Source organism: Grus americana, chromosome 2 (assembly GCF_028858705.1).
Source record: "Grus americana isolate bGruAme1 chromosome 2, bGruAme1.mat, whole genome shotgun sequence".
In the NCBI taxonomy this organism is placed as follows: Eukaryota; Metazoa; Chordata; class Aves; order Gruiformes; family Gruidae; genus Grus; species Grus americana.
In genome coordinates this window covers 65,480,928-65,502,496 of record NC_072853.1, presented here as the reverse complement: position 1 = coordinate 65,502,496, position 21,569 = coordinate 65,480,928, and the positions used below count along the sequence as shown (strand labels likewise).

Below are 21,569 nucleotides of genomic sequence, written 5' to 3'. Positions count from 1 at the left end.
TTTCCCCTCAGTATCTTCTAAAACGATCCCTGGTTTCCCACATCCTGTGTATGTTAATCACAAGCTTATTATCTAATGGACTGGATGACCTTCTGTTATTTAAAAAAAGGCAGGGAGGGGGATATTACAGTGGTTTCCACTTTGTCTTGTGATAAGCCTGAGCCCGATGGTTAGCATTTTCTGTGTCTGAGTCTGTTGAAGTAAGACCTAGGATGGCAGAGAAATAATCCCATTATATGTTGATGGAGTTCTAGTGTAAAATCATATGAAGCTGCTTGGCTGTGTTGTCATGGCTGGAGTGTTATTTCGTATGACTGATGGCAGAACTTGAAGTCCACAAAGCACTTGTAAAATAAGAAAGGAGGTGTCTGTTGTGATTGCAACCCCAGTATTATGTGGTAGCCGAGAACAGGTTTTCAGAATTACAACTCTGGATTTAAGTTTCTAATGTCTGCCTAAGCTTCTCAAGTGGGCCGTAAGTAATTTTTCACATATCGCCCTTAACTTATCTCCCACTTTGTTCTGTATCTGTAATCTGGGAGAAGGGTTTACCTGCTACTTGTGTGTTTTGTATGCTTATGTTGAAAGACCTTTAGGGAAGGAACTTCCTCGCTATCTTTGCATACTGTCTGATATCAGACCCCCTCTTGATTGAAGGCTGTGGACTGTGTCATGATTTTAATGATGGTATTTGAAACATTTTCTTCTTATTTTAAAAGCATTCAGTTAACAATGAAAGTAAAATAGTTTGTCCTCGTAGTTTACAAATGCAACTTGTTCAAAAACAAGATATTCTTGTGATAGGTGCTGTGAATATTACATATAAGCTTACTTAACTTTTAATCATATACTGGATTTAAGGTATATTTTGGTAATCATCTTTGAATACACTGCTAGTCTCCTTATTGAAATATATATTTGCTTACTCCATTATTTTGACATGTTGCCAGATTTTATCTGCTTTTGGGTTTGGTTTTTTTTTTTCACACTGAATTTGACATATATGGTGAACTGCTTTGGAAAACTATGCTGAAGAAGCTAGTATTTGGCCTGTCACATTCTTTTGTCTTCCTCTTTTTAAGATGAAATAATCTGATTTTCTTTTTAATGAAAGATGGGGAAATAGTTGTCTTGCGTACATTTTATACATTCTTATGTTCAAATAGAATTTTTTCCCCGGGTCTGTCATTGTTTCCTTCAGTAGTAATTCAGTGATGACTATTTCTGTACTGTCTTTATACATAGCCTGGATAAAGGTTGGGAAAGCAACATTAATACATGAAATTTAAGATTTAGATGAAACAAGGCAATGTTCCGAGTACAAGGCACAAGTACTTGAAAGCATATTTGAAGAAGCACACAAGTACAGTAATTGTATCAGGGTGATGTAAAGACTTAAATGATTTCTCATGCAGATTTCAGTGCCAGGGTTGCTGCTGTTACTCATTAATTACTTAAAATTCCAAGTGCAACAACTCACAGCTTAGTGACTGTAACCTGCTGAACCTCTGATCTAAACAACTAAATCCCAAAATACCTGGACTAAAATTCAATTTGAAAAGGAGATAGATTAATTTATTTCTCAGATATACAATTATCCTTCGCAAAAAACAATTTTGCTTTCTCTGTTCAGAAGGGAAAGCAAACCATTGTATCATTGCCAGAGAAAATCCTAAACTGGTCTCATAGTATTTGTGTTTCCAGTGCATTCATGAGCACAAAAAACCTGCTTCACTACAGCTTTCTAAGTCACTTTGTTCTTAAATTTATTTCTTGATTTAGGAGCAGAGGAATTTACAAGTCCTAACTTAAGCTTCATGAGGTGTCACTTGCAGCTTGCGTAGCAAACCATTTCAAGCTGGAACAGTGTCGTTTGTGCTAGGGGACTGCAGGTAATGGTAACCTATTAGGAGGCTGTCACATGAACCTTGAACCTTCTTGCATGTCTTAGTCCTCAATATTTTCATTTGTGACTGCTTAAGTCTCCATCATGTTACTTAAAAGATTACTTTCAGTGCATAATTTCATGCACGAACCTTCAGGAGCTCAAGCTGGTAAAAGAGAAGGCAAAAAGATGTGAGAAACATAATGCACAGAAAGAAATAGAAGCATGTAGTTAAGGATGCATTTTTTTTTTCATGTCAGAAAAGATTGGGGTTTTTGTCTCTTTGGCAGTGTGTTTATGGGAAGGGAGGGACATGACTTTACAGCAGTAGATTGAGCCAAGAGGGAGTCAACTTGGAGTATGGTGAAAGTCAGACCCTTTCGTAATAGCAGCATTTATGCCAAATGGGACAGAGGAACATTTACAGGAAACCCATCTCCTGGTTGATATGTTTACGGTATAGACAGATCATATATGAAGTTCAGAACAAAGGGAGAGAAAGGTCAGGCAGAGAGAGAGGGTTTGGTTTTCTGTTGTTTTTTTTTTTTAGTTAGCTAAATGAGGATATAGTAGTTCAGTGTGATATGGTGGTTCAGTGTTTTCTCAGAGCAAAGTTAACGGTGTCTGGAGAGGGTGAATCATCTTGTTGTCCCATCTGTCAGTCTGTTGAATATGAGAAGATAAGAGCCAGCATACAGTGCCTTGGATTCATGTGCATTTAGAACTGCAGGTGTGCATTTTGTCATCAGTGTCTACAGTGTGTTAATGAAATGCTGATCATCAGAGTGGCTGTGTTTACTGGGAAGCTTAGGTGACCTATGTCGCTTTAAAAGGGAAAATATACTCTTCAGCATTTGGAGAGGACTTACTTTTCTAAGCAGAGAACTGGGGAGGGGGGAAGAAGTGAGTCTTCAAATATATCTTGTTTTTATTCTCATGGTGTTTTTTTATGAAAACGGATGTTAGGTCTTGTCTGAATTCTGAGTACCTTAATCTCAAAAACAAAGTCTCCAAGTAACAAATAATGATACTTGTCTGTACAATTTCTTGATTGCTTCATGCTTTTTCCCCTCTGGAACTGGTAAGATTATTACTTTGGCCTGAAATTCTCTATGATTTGAATTCTAATTTAATTCTTTTTTCTTTTTCCTGGTTAATACTGCACTTATGTATTCTTGTGTGCTGGTTTATCTTTAAAAAAAAAAATAATTTGGCATTTAGCACAAGTGTGTACCTTTTAGTTGTTGACTCATTGAGGCCAAGAGGCAAAATCCACAGCTGCGGAGGTGTACTCCTAAAGGAAATATGGTACTTTAGAAGCAATGATAGTGAAAGGTGATGGTATTAGGAGTCTGTTGCATATCTTTACAATATACAGAATGAGGTTATGATGTGTCTCTGTTCTTAGCTATTCTCTCTATATCTTTCTCTGTCCTAGTTGTTGGGTTTTGTTTGTTTGTTTTTTAATGAGAGAATTTATTTTACTGCAATGTCAAATTATTTTGTTTCTGGAGCATACAGGTGCTGGAAAAAAAAATCACCAATGATTATGTGTCTGATCCTTTTCAGAGGGCTGGGAATAATTGGTCCTTACTCCTAGGTTTTGTATGCCATGCAGACCTAAGCAGTCATTCCATATGGGAAAAAAAAATCAGCCTGTTTTCTTGTGGTGTTGTGTGCAAAAGACAGTAGGTAGCAAATTAAATGAACCTGTTGATATTAGTGACTGAGATATAAATAGACAAAACATTCTTAATTTCATAGGAGGGCAGCATTTCCTTTTTGGTATAGGTTCAAGGGATGTGTTTGTTAGATGTATATGTGGTCCTCCCTGTTCCCTAGACTGGGAATAGCTGTGAGACTCAAGTATCTCAGCAAAGGCACAGAGGACATAGAAGGATATCTATGTTTTGTCAAGCCCTTGAGGTGTAGGTGCTGTGGTAGAAGTAGAGCAGGCTGAAGGAATGGCGTGGTCGGGTGCTTGGACGTGCTAGGGGCATCTATACCTTGCCCCAGGTCTTTAGGGTGGTACCTACTTCCCTCATCAAATGCACTGGTCTCTTACAGTGGAGGTGATTAAGGAAATTTCTTTATGACCCTGCAGGTGGATGACATAGAGGGTTTTTTTTGTTTGGTTGGGGGGGTTTTTTGAGAGAGAGACAGTTTAATAGGTAAGGCAAAAGCTGTGCACACAAGCAAAGCAAACCAAGGAATTCATTCACCACTTCCCATGGGCAGGCAGGTGTTCAGCCATCTCCAGGAAAGCAGGGCTCCATCATGTGTAACAGTTAGTTGGGAAAACAAACGCCATCACTTCAAACGTTCCCCCTTCTTCCTCCTTCCCCCGGCTTTATATGCTGAGCATGATGTCATACAGTATGGAATATCCTTTTGGTCAGTTGGGGTCAGCTGTCCCAGCTGTGTCCCCTCCCAACTTCTTGTGCATCCCCAGACCATTTGCTGGTGGGGTGGTGTGAGAAGCAGCAAAGGCCTTGGCTCTGTGTAAGCACTGCTCAGCAGTAATGAAAACATCCCTGTGTCATCAACACTGTTTCCAGCACAAACCCAGAAACATAGCCACTATGAAGAAAAGTAACTGTCCTAGCCAAAACCAGTGCAAACATTAAGCATGTAGCTAATGCCATTTGCTTATAATCCTTGACAATTTGTGTTTATATAAGGGAGTATAGATACCAATGTGTGCTAAGTGACTTTAGGTGAGCATTTTTCTGTTCATGAAGCAGAAAAGCCCTACTGAGAAATTTATTTTAAAGTTGTATCTTTTATTTTTCTTAAAGGGCAGGATGAGGCTGTTGGTGTTGCAGCAAATAGAGTGGAGTGGGTTGAAGAAAGAAAGAAGAGAAAAGCAAGAGAAACCTATGCTACAGAAAATAAATATATGTGGTTTAGCAATTTCATTACAATTGTTTTTACAGACTATTGTCTATCATCAAGTTTGGGCTATTCTTAGCTCTGCTGAGATGAGATTCCTGAAAATCACATGCTTTTACAAAAATTAATATGCTATATCCTCCTTGTTGGGGATAGATAGAGTAAAATTGTAATCAAAGCAGTCAGAAAAGATCCTAAAAAACCTTGGGTCCTGTCTGCTGTGCTTACCCTATGGCAATTTTAGGAAATAGCTTGCAACAGTGTTCTTTCCCAGAATATACTCTATCTCAGTGTTGTAGCCTTTCTCCTGTGTCACACTGTTTGCATAAAATTGTAGTGAAAATTAAATCATTTTGATGTCCCTTGCAATGATATATGTGGTGTAAGTAAACTATTGAGCAACTTTACTAGCCTTGGGGAGTACTTTCTCAGATAAATAATCTTTCAGAACTTGGCCCATCTCTCAGAGGGGTGTTTTTCTAGGTCTAGGATCCTTGCTAAGGCACGTACAGTTGTCTGTAAACATGGAAATTGTTGTAATGTCTAGATAGGCCAGGAAGGGCAGGACTGATATGCAAGGTACTGTACAAGCATGATTAAATACACCTATCATTACTAAACTCCTGGTGTTTTCTCTGATCTTGGCTTTGATCATTCATGACAGAAATGTGTCTGGAATAATGCATTTTTCTTTCAGGAAGGGTTCCTCAGGGAAATATCATTGTGGAAGTCAAAAGTGAAATAAGGTTTGATCTAGCAAGGATTACACAATTTCACGGGTAATGAAAAATTAAATCTGCATTAAATAACAATGAAATTTGTAAGGGATATAAGGCACTATATGTTATGAAATAATTTAACACTTGAATTAAGAGGGCAGGATTCCTAGGAAGGAGTTTGCCCATGAGGCAAGTTACTTTTGTTATGTGGTTGCTTGCCTCTGTCTCTGAAGCATCTGACTGGCCGCTGATGGAGTTAGCTGCAGGACATTCACCTGCACCTGCCAGAGTTTTTCTTTCTTGGTGCATTGGAGTACCAGGTTACCATGATGAGGGAATTCTGAAGAAACAGATGAGGTGTGCCCAGTGTCTCGATCTGTTTTGAGAGAAGGCTGAAGTGAAGGGCTTCCTTCCAAAGATGTACAGCACACTGAGAGCCAAAAAAACCCACTCAAACATTTCCAGCTAGCTGGCAGCCAGTGCAGGACAATGGGTTGGCTTGCTTCCCAGGAAGCTGCTTAACCTGGACCTGACTCTAGGAAAAAAAGTATTTTGCATTTCACTTTGATGGGTAAGTTTGTAATTAAGAGCCTACATTAGAGGGCTACCAAAATTAGACAGAACTTGTACATTTCTTAAAAGTAATTATACTTTTTATTTTGTTTAATAAGATCTTGATATAGTAGTAAAATGTAATATTTATTTGGATAAGAATAGTCATTAATTTAGCAGAGAGTTTTAAGTAAATTCCTCAAATATTTTTATATTCTGTAGTGTACCCTTCCCATACATGAGTAAGACCGTGAGCACTTGGTAAACGTATCTGGCATTGTAGCTCCACACCATTATCCACCAACATCAGTCTGTGGTGAATATGTATTCCTAGACAAGGTAATAATTATGTTCTAATACTTGTAAATATGTAAGTACTTGCATACCTTTATTATTATATGTAGTTCTGGTGAGTCATAATTAAGTGCGTGGGAAGAGGTAAGATTGAACCCTTATTTTACATAACTAAATTACTTTTCAAGGATGATATTTAACAATGCATTTGCAGCATCCTGTGATTTACATTTGGTAGTTTATGTATTTTAATGCAAAGTACCCACTAATGCTCAACAGAGGTGCTCCAGGTGCATTGGTTTCTAGCCTCTTGTAACTCCTGAATTACAGTTGGTGAGCTGTCACTGTGAACCAGCTCCTAGGCTGAATTCTATTGTTTGTATTTAGAATATATAAAAATCATAATGTTCTGTGAGATATTATAGGGGAAGGGCAATCTTTAGAGTCTTACAATTAGAAGGGGTGAACTTTTCTCAGGCTCCCATGAGTAAGAAAATGCTATTCCGCAGTTAAAACAGCGTAACCTGCAGAAAGTGATAGCATTGTATTTCTTGGTGTCTTCAAAAAGTTGAGAGAAGCATTTTTTTACCTTTCAGTGAAAACTCTAAATAATAATTTAAACCTTTTATAGGACAGTGCGTGTGTATGAGAAGATGATTAGAACCTCTTTTTTTTAATTACAAATACCTATTTAATTTCAACAGGCAGCCCAGAATGGGCTAAAAAAAAATTATATTGTAATACATGTTTCTAAAACCCTGTTTTCAATCAACTGTTCAGACGAAAAGAAGTAAGTTATGTGATCCCAACATGCATGTATTTTTCTAGGTATTGTTTATGAATGTGATGTGTAGGACTGAGTTTTTTCCATCCCTTTTTGTATTTGTTCAAGTTCTCTTTTTATTTTGCGTTTGGCAGACAGCAAGGAGAAGTTTCTCTCCTTGGGTAAGGCAGTGGTGTTTCTGTAGTTGTTGCTAGCTGGAATATGGCTTCCTATCATGAAGAACGTGGGAAAGCAGCTTGGCCTAGGCTTCCATCAGGTTACCTGTTAGACTGACTCCGTAAGAAGGTAAATTGATGGGAGGAGACACTTTATTTTATTTCCCCAGGCAAAATCCCTGGGCTGTTTTTGGAATTACTTGAAGCAGCCTGACTGGCTGGAGTTACTTCTGTATCAGTCATCGATCAGGAAGTGCGCAGGTCTTGGGAGCAGAGCCGATTCAGCTTCGTACGTGGTTGTGGCATAGTGCTGAGGCGGCTGGGTGATTCTGCTGGCAGCGTTTGCAGCAGTGGTTTGCAGCTTCCTGCCATAATTCACTCGCTTCACATGAAAGAGTTGTTACCTAACGGAGATGTTTTCAATTTTTAGTCCTATTAAATCAGTTTGCCTGCATGGCTTGTTATTTCCTCAGCCTCACAGATGGTTTTAATATGCTGAAACCTGCAGGCTTGATGGGGAGTTTTAGAGGGGAGCTGGTGCTGTACGGTGATCGCTGCAGACCTGCATAGTGTCCCATCTCATTTTGTGACTCAAGCTCATGTGCAAAATCTGTCATCTGTCAGGATTTACGAAACTTGCAGGGTGTCACCAGGAAGGTTTCGGACAACTGCTGCTGTTGCGGTCATAAGCTTGATCTCGTGCTCAGGCCTATTTTGGCAGCTTATTGTTAGAAGTGATTCATGTCAGATTCAAAGAAGGTTACTACACTTTTACAGTACTTCTGGTTTTGCATTGTTTTGGAGCTTCATGACTGTTCCTGTCTCTGTTTATCAGTGCTAAAGCATGTACCAACTCAAGAATGTTCATCAGTTCACTGACGCTTCTTAATCAAAGTGCAAGAAGCTGCTGCTTCACTGTACACAGAGCTGCTTAGTCTGGCAACCTGTATGCTATAAAGGTGACTAAAAAAGAAAATACAAATCTTTTTCCAGCTCAGATTTTTTGAATAGTTGGCTGCAAGTTCCTACAAAGATTGTACAATGAGTAATCCCATTGAAGCGAGTGACTCAACTCATTGCATAAAGATTGGCGCGAGTAGAACCTGTGCAGTGTGGTCTCACGACAGTAAGAACCAAAGTCAGTGCAAATGGCTTGTGTGCTCAGTTTTTAAGATGGCAGACTTTTGCTTGGGGCTAAAGTGAAAAATTAGATCTTTTTGTTGCTGTAAATGATTTTAATGTTTATAGGCTTGTGTGTATGTATGTTTTTGCTTACTAATCGGATTTGTATAGAACCATTGGCACTATAGGTTTCCTTCCCTAATTCATGTCAGATATTTTTTTTGAAGCCTTTTTTCCCCAAAAGATTACTTACAGTTTTCTCCATTTAATAGGTAGCATGAAGAATTCTGTAGCTTTTAGGGTGCTCTTTGCTACCTAGGTGGTTGCTTTTGTCAGTTTGGCTAAAGTAGTTTTATCTCTGCATAAGGAATTTACAGCAAGTACCTATAGCTAACTTAACTTGAGTTTAAACATCTGTGCTCATTTATGCCTAAAAAAGATGAAGTAAAATCTAGTTGAGTTAGTGTTAGTTTTTGGATAAGAGATGAGAATAAGAAGGGGTTGATCATGTGAATTTTGACCACATGATGTCCTTCTGACACATTCAAAACAGTAAAGGAAGCAGAAGTGCAGATTTACAGCCTTAATCAATGTCATAGAATCATAGAATCTTAAGGTTGGAAAAGACCTCTAAGATCATCAAGTCTGACTGTCAAACCAACACCCCCTTGTCTACTAAACCACGTCTCAAAGTGCCACATCTACACGTTTTTTGAACACCTCCAGGGATGGTGACACCACCACCGCTCTGGGCATCCTGTTCCAATGCCTGACTGCTCTTTCGGTGAAGAAATTTTTCCTAATATCTAATCTAAACCTCACCTGATGCAACTTGAGACCATTTCTTCTTGTCCTTTCCCTACTTACCTGGGAGAAGAGACCAACGCCCACCTCACCACAGCCTCCTTTCAGGTAGTTGTAGAGAGTGATAAGGTCTCCCCTCAGCCTCCTTTTCTCCAGGCTAAAATGTCAGTAGTTTTCAGCTTTTAAGTCTGCTCCTGTAGAGAAACATAACACTCAGCCCAGATATAGGTGTGCTCTCAAACCACACTCCTAAGCTTTGAATAGCATTGTGCATTTCCATTTCTCCAAGCCTTTTTTTAATTTTTTTTTTTATTCTGTGTGTAATTTTTAGCATCTTGCTGAAGGAATTAAGCACACGGGAAGCAGGAGTGCGTTGATCAGCCATTTCATATGCTTCTCCGTCTGCTTGGTTTTTGTTTTGTTTTGTTTGCTTTGTGTAGACTTTTGAGCAGAAAATTGGTATTATCATTTTCAGGTATCTACAGTGTGGCAGCATGGAAGTTTTTATAGCTTTTCTTTTCAGTGGCCAACAGATGACTTTTAAATATTTATCTGGCTTAGTTTCACAGTGTAGCTCATCTGTATCTGGTATATTTTTTTCTACCTTGACATTGCAGGACTGGGACTCCACTATGCTCAGTGTTTCATGGGTACAGGGTGGTTGTTCCTGAAGCGTTACTCCAGAGACACCAGGGAGACAAAGATGAGGCAGGAGAACACTGATCACAGTTCTGGTTTGCCAGCGTTACGTTGGCTCCATGCACTTAAACGTGTATTATGGAACAAGTTTGATAGTTAATCTTTCGATAAATGCCGGAAGGGAAACACTCAGGATATTATGCCTTTATATTCCGCTGTAGACATTTCCTATAGTTTCGTAGTCGACTCTGTTTTCCTTGTGTTGCAAAGCAGGTGATAAGAGGTGTGCTGCTGCTCATAATTTGTAGAGGAAAGGCCACTTTGAGGTGGTTCAGCTCTGAAATCCAATGTATATGAGTTTTTTTTGTATTTTTCCTTGAAAATTTTCATAATCTTGCAAAAATGTGAATTGGTTGTGCTAATTTCACAATGTGAAAGGATAGGGGTTTTTCTTTTAATCTCCTGTGCAATAGATAGTGCTCTTTAAAAAAAGAAAATTGTTTCCAATTTGCCAATAAACTCTACCTTCAGTACACTTACTGAGTTTGGATGCTTTAATTTTTCCTTTGTGAGACCTTAGAAGTGGATATTTGTGAGGACTTATTTAATTGGATACAGTGATAGGTGGCAATTTGATTTTAGAGCCAATGGAATTCAGTGAATAGTCAAATGAGCACTGCAGACCCTCACTAATATGAAACTTTATCATTGGGGTGGAAATAAATCTATTGGTTTCTCTAAAAGTTGTAGTAGAGATACAGGACAAGATTGCTTTTGATAAAGTACACATTTCTGTGGTGGAAAGTCAGAAGTAATCAAAGTCTCTATATTTAGAGTCCTTTGGTACACAAATGTAGTTACTTAGCCCTCTGATAGCGCGAGTTAAGCCAGGATTTCTGATGCTAAAGTTTTATGGTATATATCTCTGTTTATTTCAGAGTAATGAAGTGTTACTGTTAGCATCAGAAACTGCACTTTATTACTGAAAGTTCAGCTCATAATTCTGAGAGGAAAAAGCTCACTTGAAACTTGTCTTGCATGTAGTTTTAAGTTTCAGGACTTCAAATGCTACTTTTCACTGCATTCAAATCAACTGAAGGCAGCAGCTGTGTATAAGATCCTATACAAACACATGCTTCTGTGAGAAGCAGTATGTAGCGTAACCACAAGCGTACTCTAAAAGCTGGAATTTGAGTGTTGTGGTTTAAACTACATAAGCTCTGTTAAAGCTGAGATACAACAGGATGAGCCAGAAAATACAAAGAGTTGGCATTCCTTTCTTATATGCTTGTCATGAAAGTGTGGGCTGTATAGAAGTGTGGTGCTTTTTTTTTTTTCCCCCCCAGCAATTGCTGTTTATGTAATGGCAAATGTGAATCTGAAAGAACTTACTTGATCTTTTATGGAAGTTTGTTGTTACAGATCATTTGATGCATATTACAGTGTTTTTGGTATTTATAAACATAATGTCAAAAGACAGAACCTCTACCTAATTTCTTGGTTTGTGTGCAAATTTCATAATAAACATTATTTCCTCCTCTATGTCTTTTTTTTTTTTTTTCTTTAAAGAAGGAAAGCTTTCTGGTGTTGCTTAGATTTGCAAAATAGACCAGATAAGTGTTTTTTTTTCCTTAGGATCTTTTATAGATCTTACCTTGGACTGTAAAAATGCTTATTGTATGAGAATTCTTTGTTCTGAGTCAGATGAAAAATTAATTTGTATTTCAGTGCAAATGTATTGGTTTCAAAAATGCTGTTTTGGTTTTATCTTTTCAGAATTTGGAGTTCTGGTGATCCATCATGGGGAACCACGTAGGAAAACGAGAACATAGCGCTGACAAGTCAACCAAGGTAAGTGTAGAAAATTGAAGAGGCAAGGCCGCTTCAGAAATATGTATGTTATGAAATATATATGTATATTTTTAGTACATTAGTGGGTTTATTGGATCACTTTTACCATTACTATTTTGTAGTTGTCACTATAAAATGACCACCTTTTTTTAAAAAGGGTCCTATGAGATGTGACCAAACCAGGATTTTGCTGTGCTGGATTTAATGAGAGTATGTGATGTTTTCCTATGTCAGATCCATAGCAGATAAAAAGCTTCTCAGTGATGGTGGAAATGAGTGAAATGAGCCTTAGAAGCACGTTATTGCAAAAATTTTTAAAGAGCCAGTGAGCTGAATTATGTTTTGCGTTTTGACAGCTTTCCATTTGGGCAGTCATTTGCTTTATCCATGAGAAAGAAACTATGTAGAAACATATAAAATAAGAGCACTCTAAAGGAAAAGATTGTCAGTCTGAGGACGTACAGCTTTAAAAATCTCTTCCCCAGAAAAAAAAAAATTAAGTATGAGAACTGTCAAAATGTTCATTAAAAGTTAGTATTTGCTTTCTAAGTGTCTGTTGACACTGTTGTGTATTTTGCACACGATGTGGTACTCTGTTTGCCTTGCAATAATATCTTGTTTATTTGTTTTTCTACATTGTACTGGAAGAGAATTCACACATATCTTAAAAAAGAGACATCTTTCTATATATATATAAAAAGATGCTTCTTGTTGCTAACTTCCCTCCACCCATCCCCACCCAAAAATAACAGTTTACAGTCTGAGCGCACACTGTATAAAGCATTGGACAGATGATGTAAACAGGTAGTTCTATGCTTTATCTGGAGGATTGTGGGTATTTTGCATTGCTGTGGCAGATAAGCAACTATCCCTAAAAGGTATACAAACTAGAACTCATACAGTTACTGGTTCTTTGCCATCTCCGTTAGGAAGATACATAAGCGCACTGGAAGGTATAGGGAGAAAACAGCAGGAAGAGAGGACAACTGGCTACATATGTTTTTCTTTAAAGTTTGTACAGTATTTTTCAAAATGGTTTTGTGGCCCAAAGTTTCAGTGCAAACAATAGTATGAGTCCCAAGTTGTGGTCTTGTACTGACCGATCTCACAGACTTCCCCTCTAGAAAACCCTGTTGTGCAGATCTAGCAGGATCAAATGCACCAAACAGATGTATTCAGGCAAATATTTTGATCTTTTCTGACCAAGGGTGTGAGATCCTGCAGGTGTGATGTGGCAAGTATGCAGAGCTTGTTGTGCACCATATATCCCCTGCTTGATCTTTGAGGACAAAATTTAGTTAGAAAAACATACCATAACTTTTCTGTTGTGGGATCATGTGTGTCTGATGCATCTGGCTGGCAGGTGAATGAGTTTTCGGGCACATGCAACCTCAAAAAGGAAAAGATTTTTCAAACTGTAGCAGTCTATCTAATAGGTGCAAATTTGCAGTGGTGAGCAAGAGTCAGGTGGCCATGAGTCTTGCACTTAGCGTGTAAGACAGGTCAACAAGGAAATGCATTCCTGCAATTTTTTAAATTCCTTCTTTTTCCTAATTAGTTCATGGAGAATACTTGATTCTGCGATCAAAATAGTATTCATTTACCTAAAATATTTTAGAAGGAAGAACTTATTTCTGTAGTAATCTCTTCTGTCTCTCACTCATCCTTCTAGAGTGACAAAAAACCAAAACACCAAACCCCTAAACTTCAAAATATGCTAGATCAGAATCTCCCTTTACGCACGTAAAACAGTAACTATGTCACAAGAAATGATAAGGCCACAGATTTAAAATCAGGAAATATATGGTTAAGGTGCTACTATGTATTCCACATAACTAGTCAATTTTGATTAAGTTCTTACAGGCAGCATTAAAGTTCTTACTGGCAGTAGTAAACATATGTCATACTTCTTTTTCTCTTTTTTTTTTTTTTTTTTCTTTTTCCTTAAGCTGCTGTAGATGTTTCTGGTTGTTGTCGAATATAGCTGTAAATTAGAACTGTTTTCCCACCAGTCTTCTAGTGTGGTATGGGATCCAATTGCTGAAGGCTTGCAGAGATTACAGTGGAAATGCTGAACTGCCTCTCCTCGCTTTTAGCAATAGAGCTGCAATGGAAGAGGCTAAACATCTCATTAAGGGTCTTTCTAAAATTCATTACTTGTAACTTCAGGCTGTTCACTTTCCCAAAAATATAGTACCAAAGAACATCATTTTAGGCAGCTGCTTGGAACCTATGATGTCAGATTTGCTGCACAAACACTGTACTGGCTCCTGTAGCGATAGACCTGTTCTCCAGACAGCTATTTTATGTATAGTGACATTAGAGAGACTGTTGCCAAACTGTAGCAGTCGTAATTCTTGGTTGTCCAATAAATGCCCTGTAATACGGCAATTACTAAGTTTTCTTGGGTTTTTTTTGAGTTGGCATCTAGCTTTGCTTTACTTTCGGTAAATTTGGGTGTTTAAAAAAGAAAATTAGAGATCTGGAAAGCAGTTATTTCATGAAATGTCTAACTGTGACACCAAGATGCTTTCAAATTGGGAAATTTGTAAAAGACAATCATATGCCCTTATAGTTTTTTCAAAATTCTATTCTTCTCTTGATTTATAAATATGCCAAGTTACAGTGATTATTTAATAACAAGGAGATGCTGTAAAATTAACTGAATGTTTTGAAAAATAGTTGGTCTGTTTGACCTAAATAATGTGGAAAATATTTACAAAACCCTCATGTTTTACTCAAAGTAATAACATACTCCGTCTCATTTCTGTCGGATTTCTTTCTTTTGTATTTAATGGATCTACATTTTTTTATAGTTTTGTAACATACATAAATACTATTCAATGAACCCAGCAATTTATCTTCTTTCTTTTTACTTTGGATGATACTAGATTTTGCAGTCTGCTTAATGCATTAGTAAATATGTAAGTATTTTGTTTAACTTTGTTTTTAGTGTTTATACTTGGGTTTAAACTTACATAAATATATCTAAGAACAACAGTAACAAAAAGAATATGGGCTGTTCTTCATGCCCTGAATTTCTTTAAGTTCTCAGAGAGCTAAATGTAGAAGAGTAGACAGAGTAGACGACCAAAGTTTTATTGGTCTTTGTTTGGAATTGTAGTTGATCTGTGTTAATTTGTCATCATTAAGCTACAAAGTACCATGTGCTCTTTTCTAATGACTAAAGTTGCCTGTAAGTATTACAACAGTGCAGTTCTCTGCCACTTTCCATTTTGATTGTCTCCCTCAGAGAATTCTGCTCAGCACGTGTATTGCCATGCCAAAATCTTTGAACCTTCTTGGTACCTGTCAAAACTGGCCCTTAACTTCATTGATTGTTCGGGCAGATGGGGTTGGAAGGAAGGTTTCCGGCATTGTCCCATCTATTCCACAGCAACTGCCAAATGCACTGAGTTTATGGAGCCTGGTTTCTATGTGTGTCATGTCACAGTACTGTAGGGAGCTGGAAACCAAGCTTGTGACCTATAATAAAAGATTAGGAGTTCGAAAGAGTTGGGGTTGTTCAGCCTGGAGAAGAGAAGGCTCCAGGGAGACCTTACAGCAGCCTTCCAGTACCTGAAGGGGCCTACAGGAAAGCTGGAGAGGGACTGTTTACAAGGGCATGGAGTGATAGGACAAGGGGTAATGGCTTTAAACTGAAAGAGGGTAGATTTAGATTAGATATAAGGAAGAAATTCTTTACTGTGATGGTGGTGAGACAGTGGAGCAGGTTGCCCAGAGAAGCTGTGGCTGCCCCACCCCTGGAAGTGTTCAAGGCCAGGTTGGATGGGGCTTTGGGCAATGTGGTCTAGTGGAGGGTGTCCCTGCCCATGGCAGGGGGGTTGGAACTAGATGGTCTTTGAGGTCCCTTCCACCCCAAACCATTCTGTGATTCTGTGCTCAAAAGCCACTGCCCTGCCATGTCAAGGGATTGCTGAAGAAACTTACACAGGCCTCGACGTGTTAGATTATTGGAAATACTGGATCATCTACCTATTTCATGTCCTTGATGTACTTGGCGTGTGCTGTAAATAAATACCAAGGAACCAAAACCAATTGCTACCTCTGATACCTAACTCTGAAGAACCTTGGGAAATTTAAATTGTCACAGTATATTGCTTTCTCATAGGCTGAAACTGAAAACTGATGTGGTGGTGATAAGGCACTCAGTCTACAGTGTGATGTTTTGTTTGAACTAAAAGCTGTCTGCTAGCAATGACCAAATCTTGCTGTGTTGTAAACTTATGAAAAATCTTGCCTTTAATTGCCTTATGTATGTACCTGGATTCTGTAAAGTGTTTTGCACTTGTTTGGTCAATTTGATAATTTTAATAAACTGGCTGTTTCTCAGTGTTTAAGAAGAACTCAGCATAATTAGTTCAAGCTAAACTGCTTGTATTAATAAATCAGATGGTTTCTGTGCTGCTTCTGAGGAGATTCTCTTTTCGCTCCTCTTTTTTTTTTCCCCCAGTTGTATTCATTCTGTTCAGAAATTTGCACCCTGCACAGCCATGCTCCTGATAACATTGGCAGAAAGTTTTCTGGCTCTCCCTGATGAGAGAGTTGATATTTTGGCACAGGACAGTAGTTACTGTATTGTTCACCTTGGTGGATGCTCAACAATCTGCAAGCAAAAGGGTTTTCACACTGATCTCATCTGATGCCCTACCTCTCATGGTTGAGACTGCTTGCAGACCTGAGCCATATGTGTGTGGTTTTTACCAGGTGCTTCCGCTTGGTATGCATCACAAAGTATCGAGAAAGGGAAAAAAACCCAACAGATGAGGTAACTTTATTTCCTTTATTAATTGCTCTGAAGTGTTATTTTTGTAAGATAGAGGTTTATTTTTTAATACTTACCATTTGAGAGATACATGACATACAGATTATATGGATTTTGAAGTCTGGGATATGCTTTTCTGTAAAAAATAAAACCTCAAACAAAAATAATCAGTTGTGGCATTTGATTATGTTTAATTAAACAGTCTTAATACCATACATAAATGAATCAGAGTGCAGCCTTTTCACTTTTTTCCCCTAGCAAAGTTGTATAGCACTATTTTTATTTTCTACTACAATTTTGTGTTTTCCCAGAGTTTTACCTTTTGCTGTAAACCAATAAAGAGCACAGGGGTTATAGTAGTGTATTTGTTGTAATTTGATATGTTAATTAAAACACTCCCTCTCAAGCCAATATCTTTCTGAAGGCAAAGGAAGAAGAAAAACTTTAAAATGTTGAGAGCGCCAACACTTTCAGTGAGTGTTTTGATGAGCCTTTTCACCAGCCAGTTTTACAGGTTACATGCTGTAGAAATTCTCTTGACTAGCCAGTGTGTGGTTAAGCTCGTGCCTGGTACAAGGAAGTGCTGCTTTTGGGAGAGACCAGTCCCCTTCCAGGGTGTGAAGGGAAGTTCTGGGCGGTCAGATTAAGCAAGACCAGATCAATTTGGTAGACATCTGGTTTTTTTCAAATTCTACCATTGATCTAGATTTGGCCTTAAGCAAATCCTTTTGTGCTTGCTTTATCCTCCTATTTCATTTCTTAACCTTCATACTCACTGGATTGTTTGTTGGGACAGACACAGTGTCATTCTGTATTAATAGTGGTGCTTGAGGACCTTGAGTGGAGCCTTCAGGCACTAATGTGCTTCAGCTAGTGAGATGATATCATAGCGATACAGAAATGACTGTATTGTTTGAAGCCTCTGAGAATGCCAAGTATGCGGTAGCTATGACCTCTGTCCTCAAAAATTAACCTTAAGACCATCATTCAGTATGGTATGGGAAGTCTATGTCTAATGGTTAAGTAGGCAAGTAGCTCTGCTGTAAAGTTAAAGGGAACAATTTATGTGTCTACATCCAAGTGTTGTGTTTGAATAGTTCATTAAACTCTTCAGGTGATGAATTTAATAGGGTCAATTGTAGTTGTACTATTTAATCTTTCTAGTGTCTAAAAGATGCTAAGCTCATCGTAAGTATGTGTGGAAGATAAACTGTCCTGGATCAGAGCTGATACTTTTACACTTCCCTGTTTCCCTTTGTTGTGAGTATGTGAAGGCCACTGAAGGTGTAGCGAGGCTGCTGCGCAGATCAGCTGGTGGAAGAGTTAAAGGTGGGAGGCAAGGCAAATGCGTGTGAGGAGCAGGTTCTGCTTGGTGCCACAGCACCTGCTGCGAGTGTTTAAGGAGCTGCCTGAATTGTATAATCTTGGCAGAATGTCACTAGATCTGTGTTGCAGTGAAAACATGAATAAATATGTAAGTAAAGGTTACTTGAAGTAAGTTGAGAGCATGTTTTTCTGTTGTGTGCGCAACTGCTAAGTACTAGTATTTCTTGATTTAAGTCTTGAGCTGCTTCAGCTTGCATGGGCGTAAAAGGAAGAGGCGCAGTTGCTGTGGTTTTGGCTGGGGAGGAGGTAGGGTCTTGAGCTTTGTTCTCCCACCCTCAGGCTGCAGAACTGACTAGAAGAAGAGGGAAGTACACTCTGTACTTTTTAAGGTCTTGTGCTTCAGGCGCCATGCTGTTGTGATATAGTTTCTTATAGTTCCCTTCTTGTTAGCTTTGATATAGAACTAGATAAATGTCCTGTCAAATGAGTTTAGTGACTGTATCAAATTAGCAAGGAGTTGGAAGAGGGGTGTAAGGCACTGCCCATTCTTTGTGAACTCTTTGTGAACTGTTCTAGTTGCTAAGGTGGCTTTTCTAATACGAATCAGCCTGTACTTCAGCCCAAGAACAGGTTGTTCGCTGCTTTAGCATCTTCATGCTGGAAAAATGAAGGTGAAGCTGTTTGATCTTGAGGAAGTGGTAAATGACATGGAGATCCTGAAAGAGAGCAGTATCTTCTTCCTTCCTCACTTAACCTTTTTGTGCTTTTACTGTTGTGGTGGTCGTAGATCTGCATGCAACTATAGGTTGTATCACCTGCTCTGAAAGTGGATGAGATAGGTCAAAGTAACTAGAATTTCCATTAGTTACAGTTGAGAAGAGCCTAAAAATTTTTTTGCAGTAATGTATTACCTTAGAATGAAGTTACATCTGTAAAATCAATCATGGTGAAGTGCATTCTCCCTATTAGATTGCCAAGCTCTACCTATGGATACCTAGGTCCAAACCACAGCAGCATCTCCAGTATCTAAGTCAGTGACTGGTAAATCTGTCCTGTAGCACTTATTAAAGTATTAAACCCCAGTAAAAGTGCATTTTGAAATTTGTCCTCATAATTTTACCCTAATGCTAGTTCTGCTGTCTCTGATGCTCCCGGGCTGAGAAGGAGAGTGCTGGAGCCACATTTTATTTTAATTCTAGTTTCACATGCTTGTATTTCTGATAGTGTAACTGACTGCAGCTAGGTCAGTGTAACCAGGTGCGAGACATGCATTTGTGCTATGCGTTGGTACAAAGCCAAAATCCCAGCTCTGCTCAGGTCTGATGCTAAATGTTCTGCCATGAGAAAAGAAAAGCTCCACGTTGCTGAGGTGAGTTGAATCTTGCTCTCATTTGTAAATTCACCAAGTGTGAAATGGACATCAGAAGGAAAAAGATACAGGGCTTTCCAATATATTATGGGAAAATATATTATTATAACAATAGCTTCTTTTTGCACTTCAAAAGCTGAAGATTAATTTCTTACGTAATTGCAGTTATTTGTACACTGAGTAAATTTGTCAGCAGCTACAGTTCAAAAACTGATTTTTCCACTTCAAGCGAAAATGTCACGGAATATTTTTCCTTTTTACTTGACTTTCTCATGCTCTTTGCTTTAAGTTGATGGAAATACTTAGGTCGCATTTGCTGGAGGTAAAAAAAAGAAAAAAAGGGTTTTGCAGAAGGAAATTGAAAAACTTTTAGGCAGAATAATATGACTTTATTTTTGATTGCTGAGATAAGGTTCACTCTAAAACCAATCAAATCTTTCAGTACAGCATCCTGTGGATGTGGCCATAAAAATATCAAAATTTATATAGAGCTGAAAGCCACAAGCTACATATCACTTACTCTGGATAATTAATTAGCGGGACTGCTGAGCATCAGTTATAATCAAGAAGAGGCAATAATGGAAATCTTGCATTTTTGTCACACTGCCACAGAGTGACGTTCAGGTTGGTGTAGCTGGACTTAACTAGAACTGAAAGATTAATTTAGGGAGGCATGCTCATGAACTCTGTGCAGCTCAAAAGCCACAGAAAAGACCTAATAGCCAGAAATCTTAGCAAATCAATCACTGATGAGATCTATCCTTAAACAAGTCACTTATCAAAACAATAGTTACCATTTTTGGGTCCTCAGTTGTTTCTGTTCTGTGTAAGAGTTTCAGAATTGGATTCACTGTCTGGTAGTGCTGAGGTTTTCAGATGAGTTATGGAAACCCCAACATACTGGAAACGTCTCGGTTAAAAGGTACTATCTGAGACTTACATTGAAATCTGAGTGATTTTTTTTTGTTGTTGTTGTTGTTGCGGTCATAACTGACTTATATGTCTAGCACATTTTCCCAGCCTTTCACACACCCCCCTTCCTTCCTCCCTTTATCTTCCTTCTTCTCCTTCTTATACCCAGTTTCTTTCTGCATGCTACGTTCTGCCAGCATCTCCATCTCTGATGCAGTCTAGATTCAGTGCCACGTTTTGATTTTTTTATTTTTTTCCCCTGAGGCAATAGAAATAATACTTAATTGCTAATGGTGCAGTTGCATGCTTAGAAACAGTGAAGAGATGGGCAACTAACAGGCAGTCTGATCAGGAAGGTGGGAACACTGTAGAAGAAAAGAGAGAAAAGTTGCACTTTTCTGCCAACACATACCCTCTTGAAAAATGGTTTTCTCTTCAGCCAGCTCGCTCTCTCTCCATGTTAACGTATGAACTGCAGCAGTTATCCCAGCCTACCGCAATACATTGCTTTACAAAGCATTCCAGTACTGCCATTGCCAGTAGTTGAAAACTGAAACATCAAAACTGTCTCCTGGTTTTTGACCAACTATCACTGATGATCATTTATATACTGTTTTGTCACAAAGTTGTGTTGCTCTGTTGCATTTGTATCTTGTACCTCTTAAAGAGTTCTATGCAGAAAACGGAATTGCTGTTAAATTCTTTTGGGGAAACATGGCTAAAATTTGTCAATGTGAAGTGGAACTGTGTACAAAAAATTTAAATCCCACTTTAATTCCTTGTGTGCATGTATATATATATGTACGCCCACATCCATACATAAAAAAAGTACATTCTGATCTTTACTGTGAACTACAGGCTAAATGTTTTTTTAACCTTGAGCCACAGCTTTCTACTACAGATTAAACTTGCCTTATGGTGCAGAGTGATAAAGCCTGAATAATCACTGGGGTTTTTTGGTTTTTTTAAATGTCTGAAATTCCAGACAATCCTGGTTTGGTTTTTTGTTGAGTTGGGTTTTTTTGGGGTTGGTTTTTTTTTTTTTTTTGAGACTTGGCAGATAAGATTGGTGAGTGTGGCACTCTGAGAATTTCAAGTCAGTGCCTGTAACAGTTGAAGAATGTTTGTATCTCATAAAATATATTAAAGATATTTCGGTAATTACTACTACTATGTATTGATTAAAAAATTAAATATCTTTATTATATTTAAGAAATATATAGTACTAGTATAGATAAACATATCTTAGTATTCTAGGAAGGGCTTCAGGGCTCACAGTAGGTGGGACCCACTGCATAAAGTAACAGCTGTTTTGTCTTTGGTATACTGTTATACAGAAAACTCAGTGTATTTAGGATGATCGATGTTACTTTTGGAGCTCAGTCACATGAGAGGAGATTCTGGGTCAAAAGCTCTACATAATGAAGACTAAAACTTAAGAGATTTTCCACTGAAAGAAATAACTTGCCTTAATGCTGC

The 21,569-nt window shown here is 38.2% G+C and overlaps 1 protein-coding gene across 5 annotated transcripts in view; it reads left to right on the top strand.

Moving 5' to 3' along the window:
* Window positions 1–21,569, top strand: part of MBP (myelin basic protein) — a 123,465-nt gene that overhangs the window by 17,587 nt on the left and 84,309 nt on the right. For 4 of the 5 annotated variants that reach the window (XM_054816979.1, XM_054816976.1, XM_054816978.1 and 1 more), the window contains exon 2: window positions 11,623–11,697. The exons of the other annotated variant lie outside the window; for it this stretch is intronic. In XM_054816979.1, coding sequence (XP_054672954.1) covers window positions 11,647–11,697 — 51 coding nt within the window. In that variant the 5' untranslated portion in view covers window positions 11,623–11,646. The remainder of the gene's footprint in view (window positions 1–11,622; window positions 11,698–21,569) is intronic. 5 annotated transcript variants of the gene reach the window in all.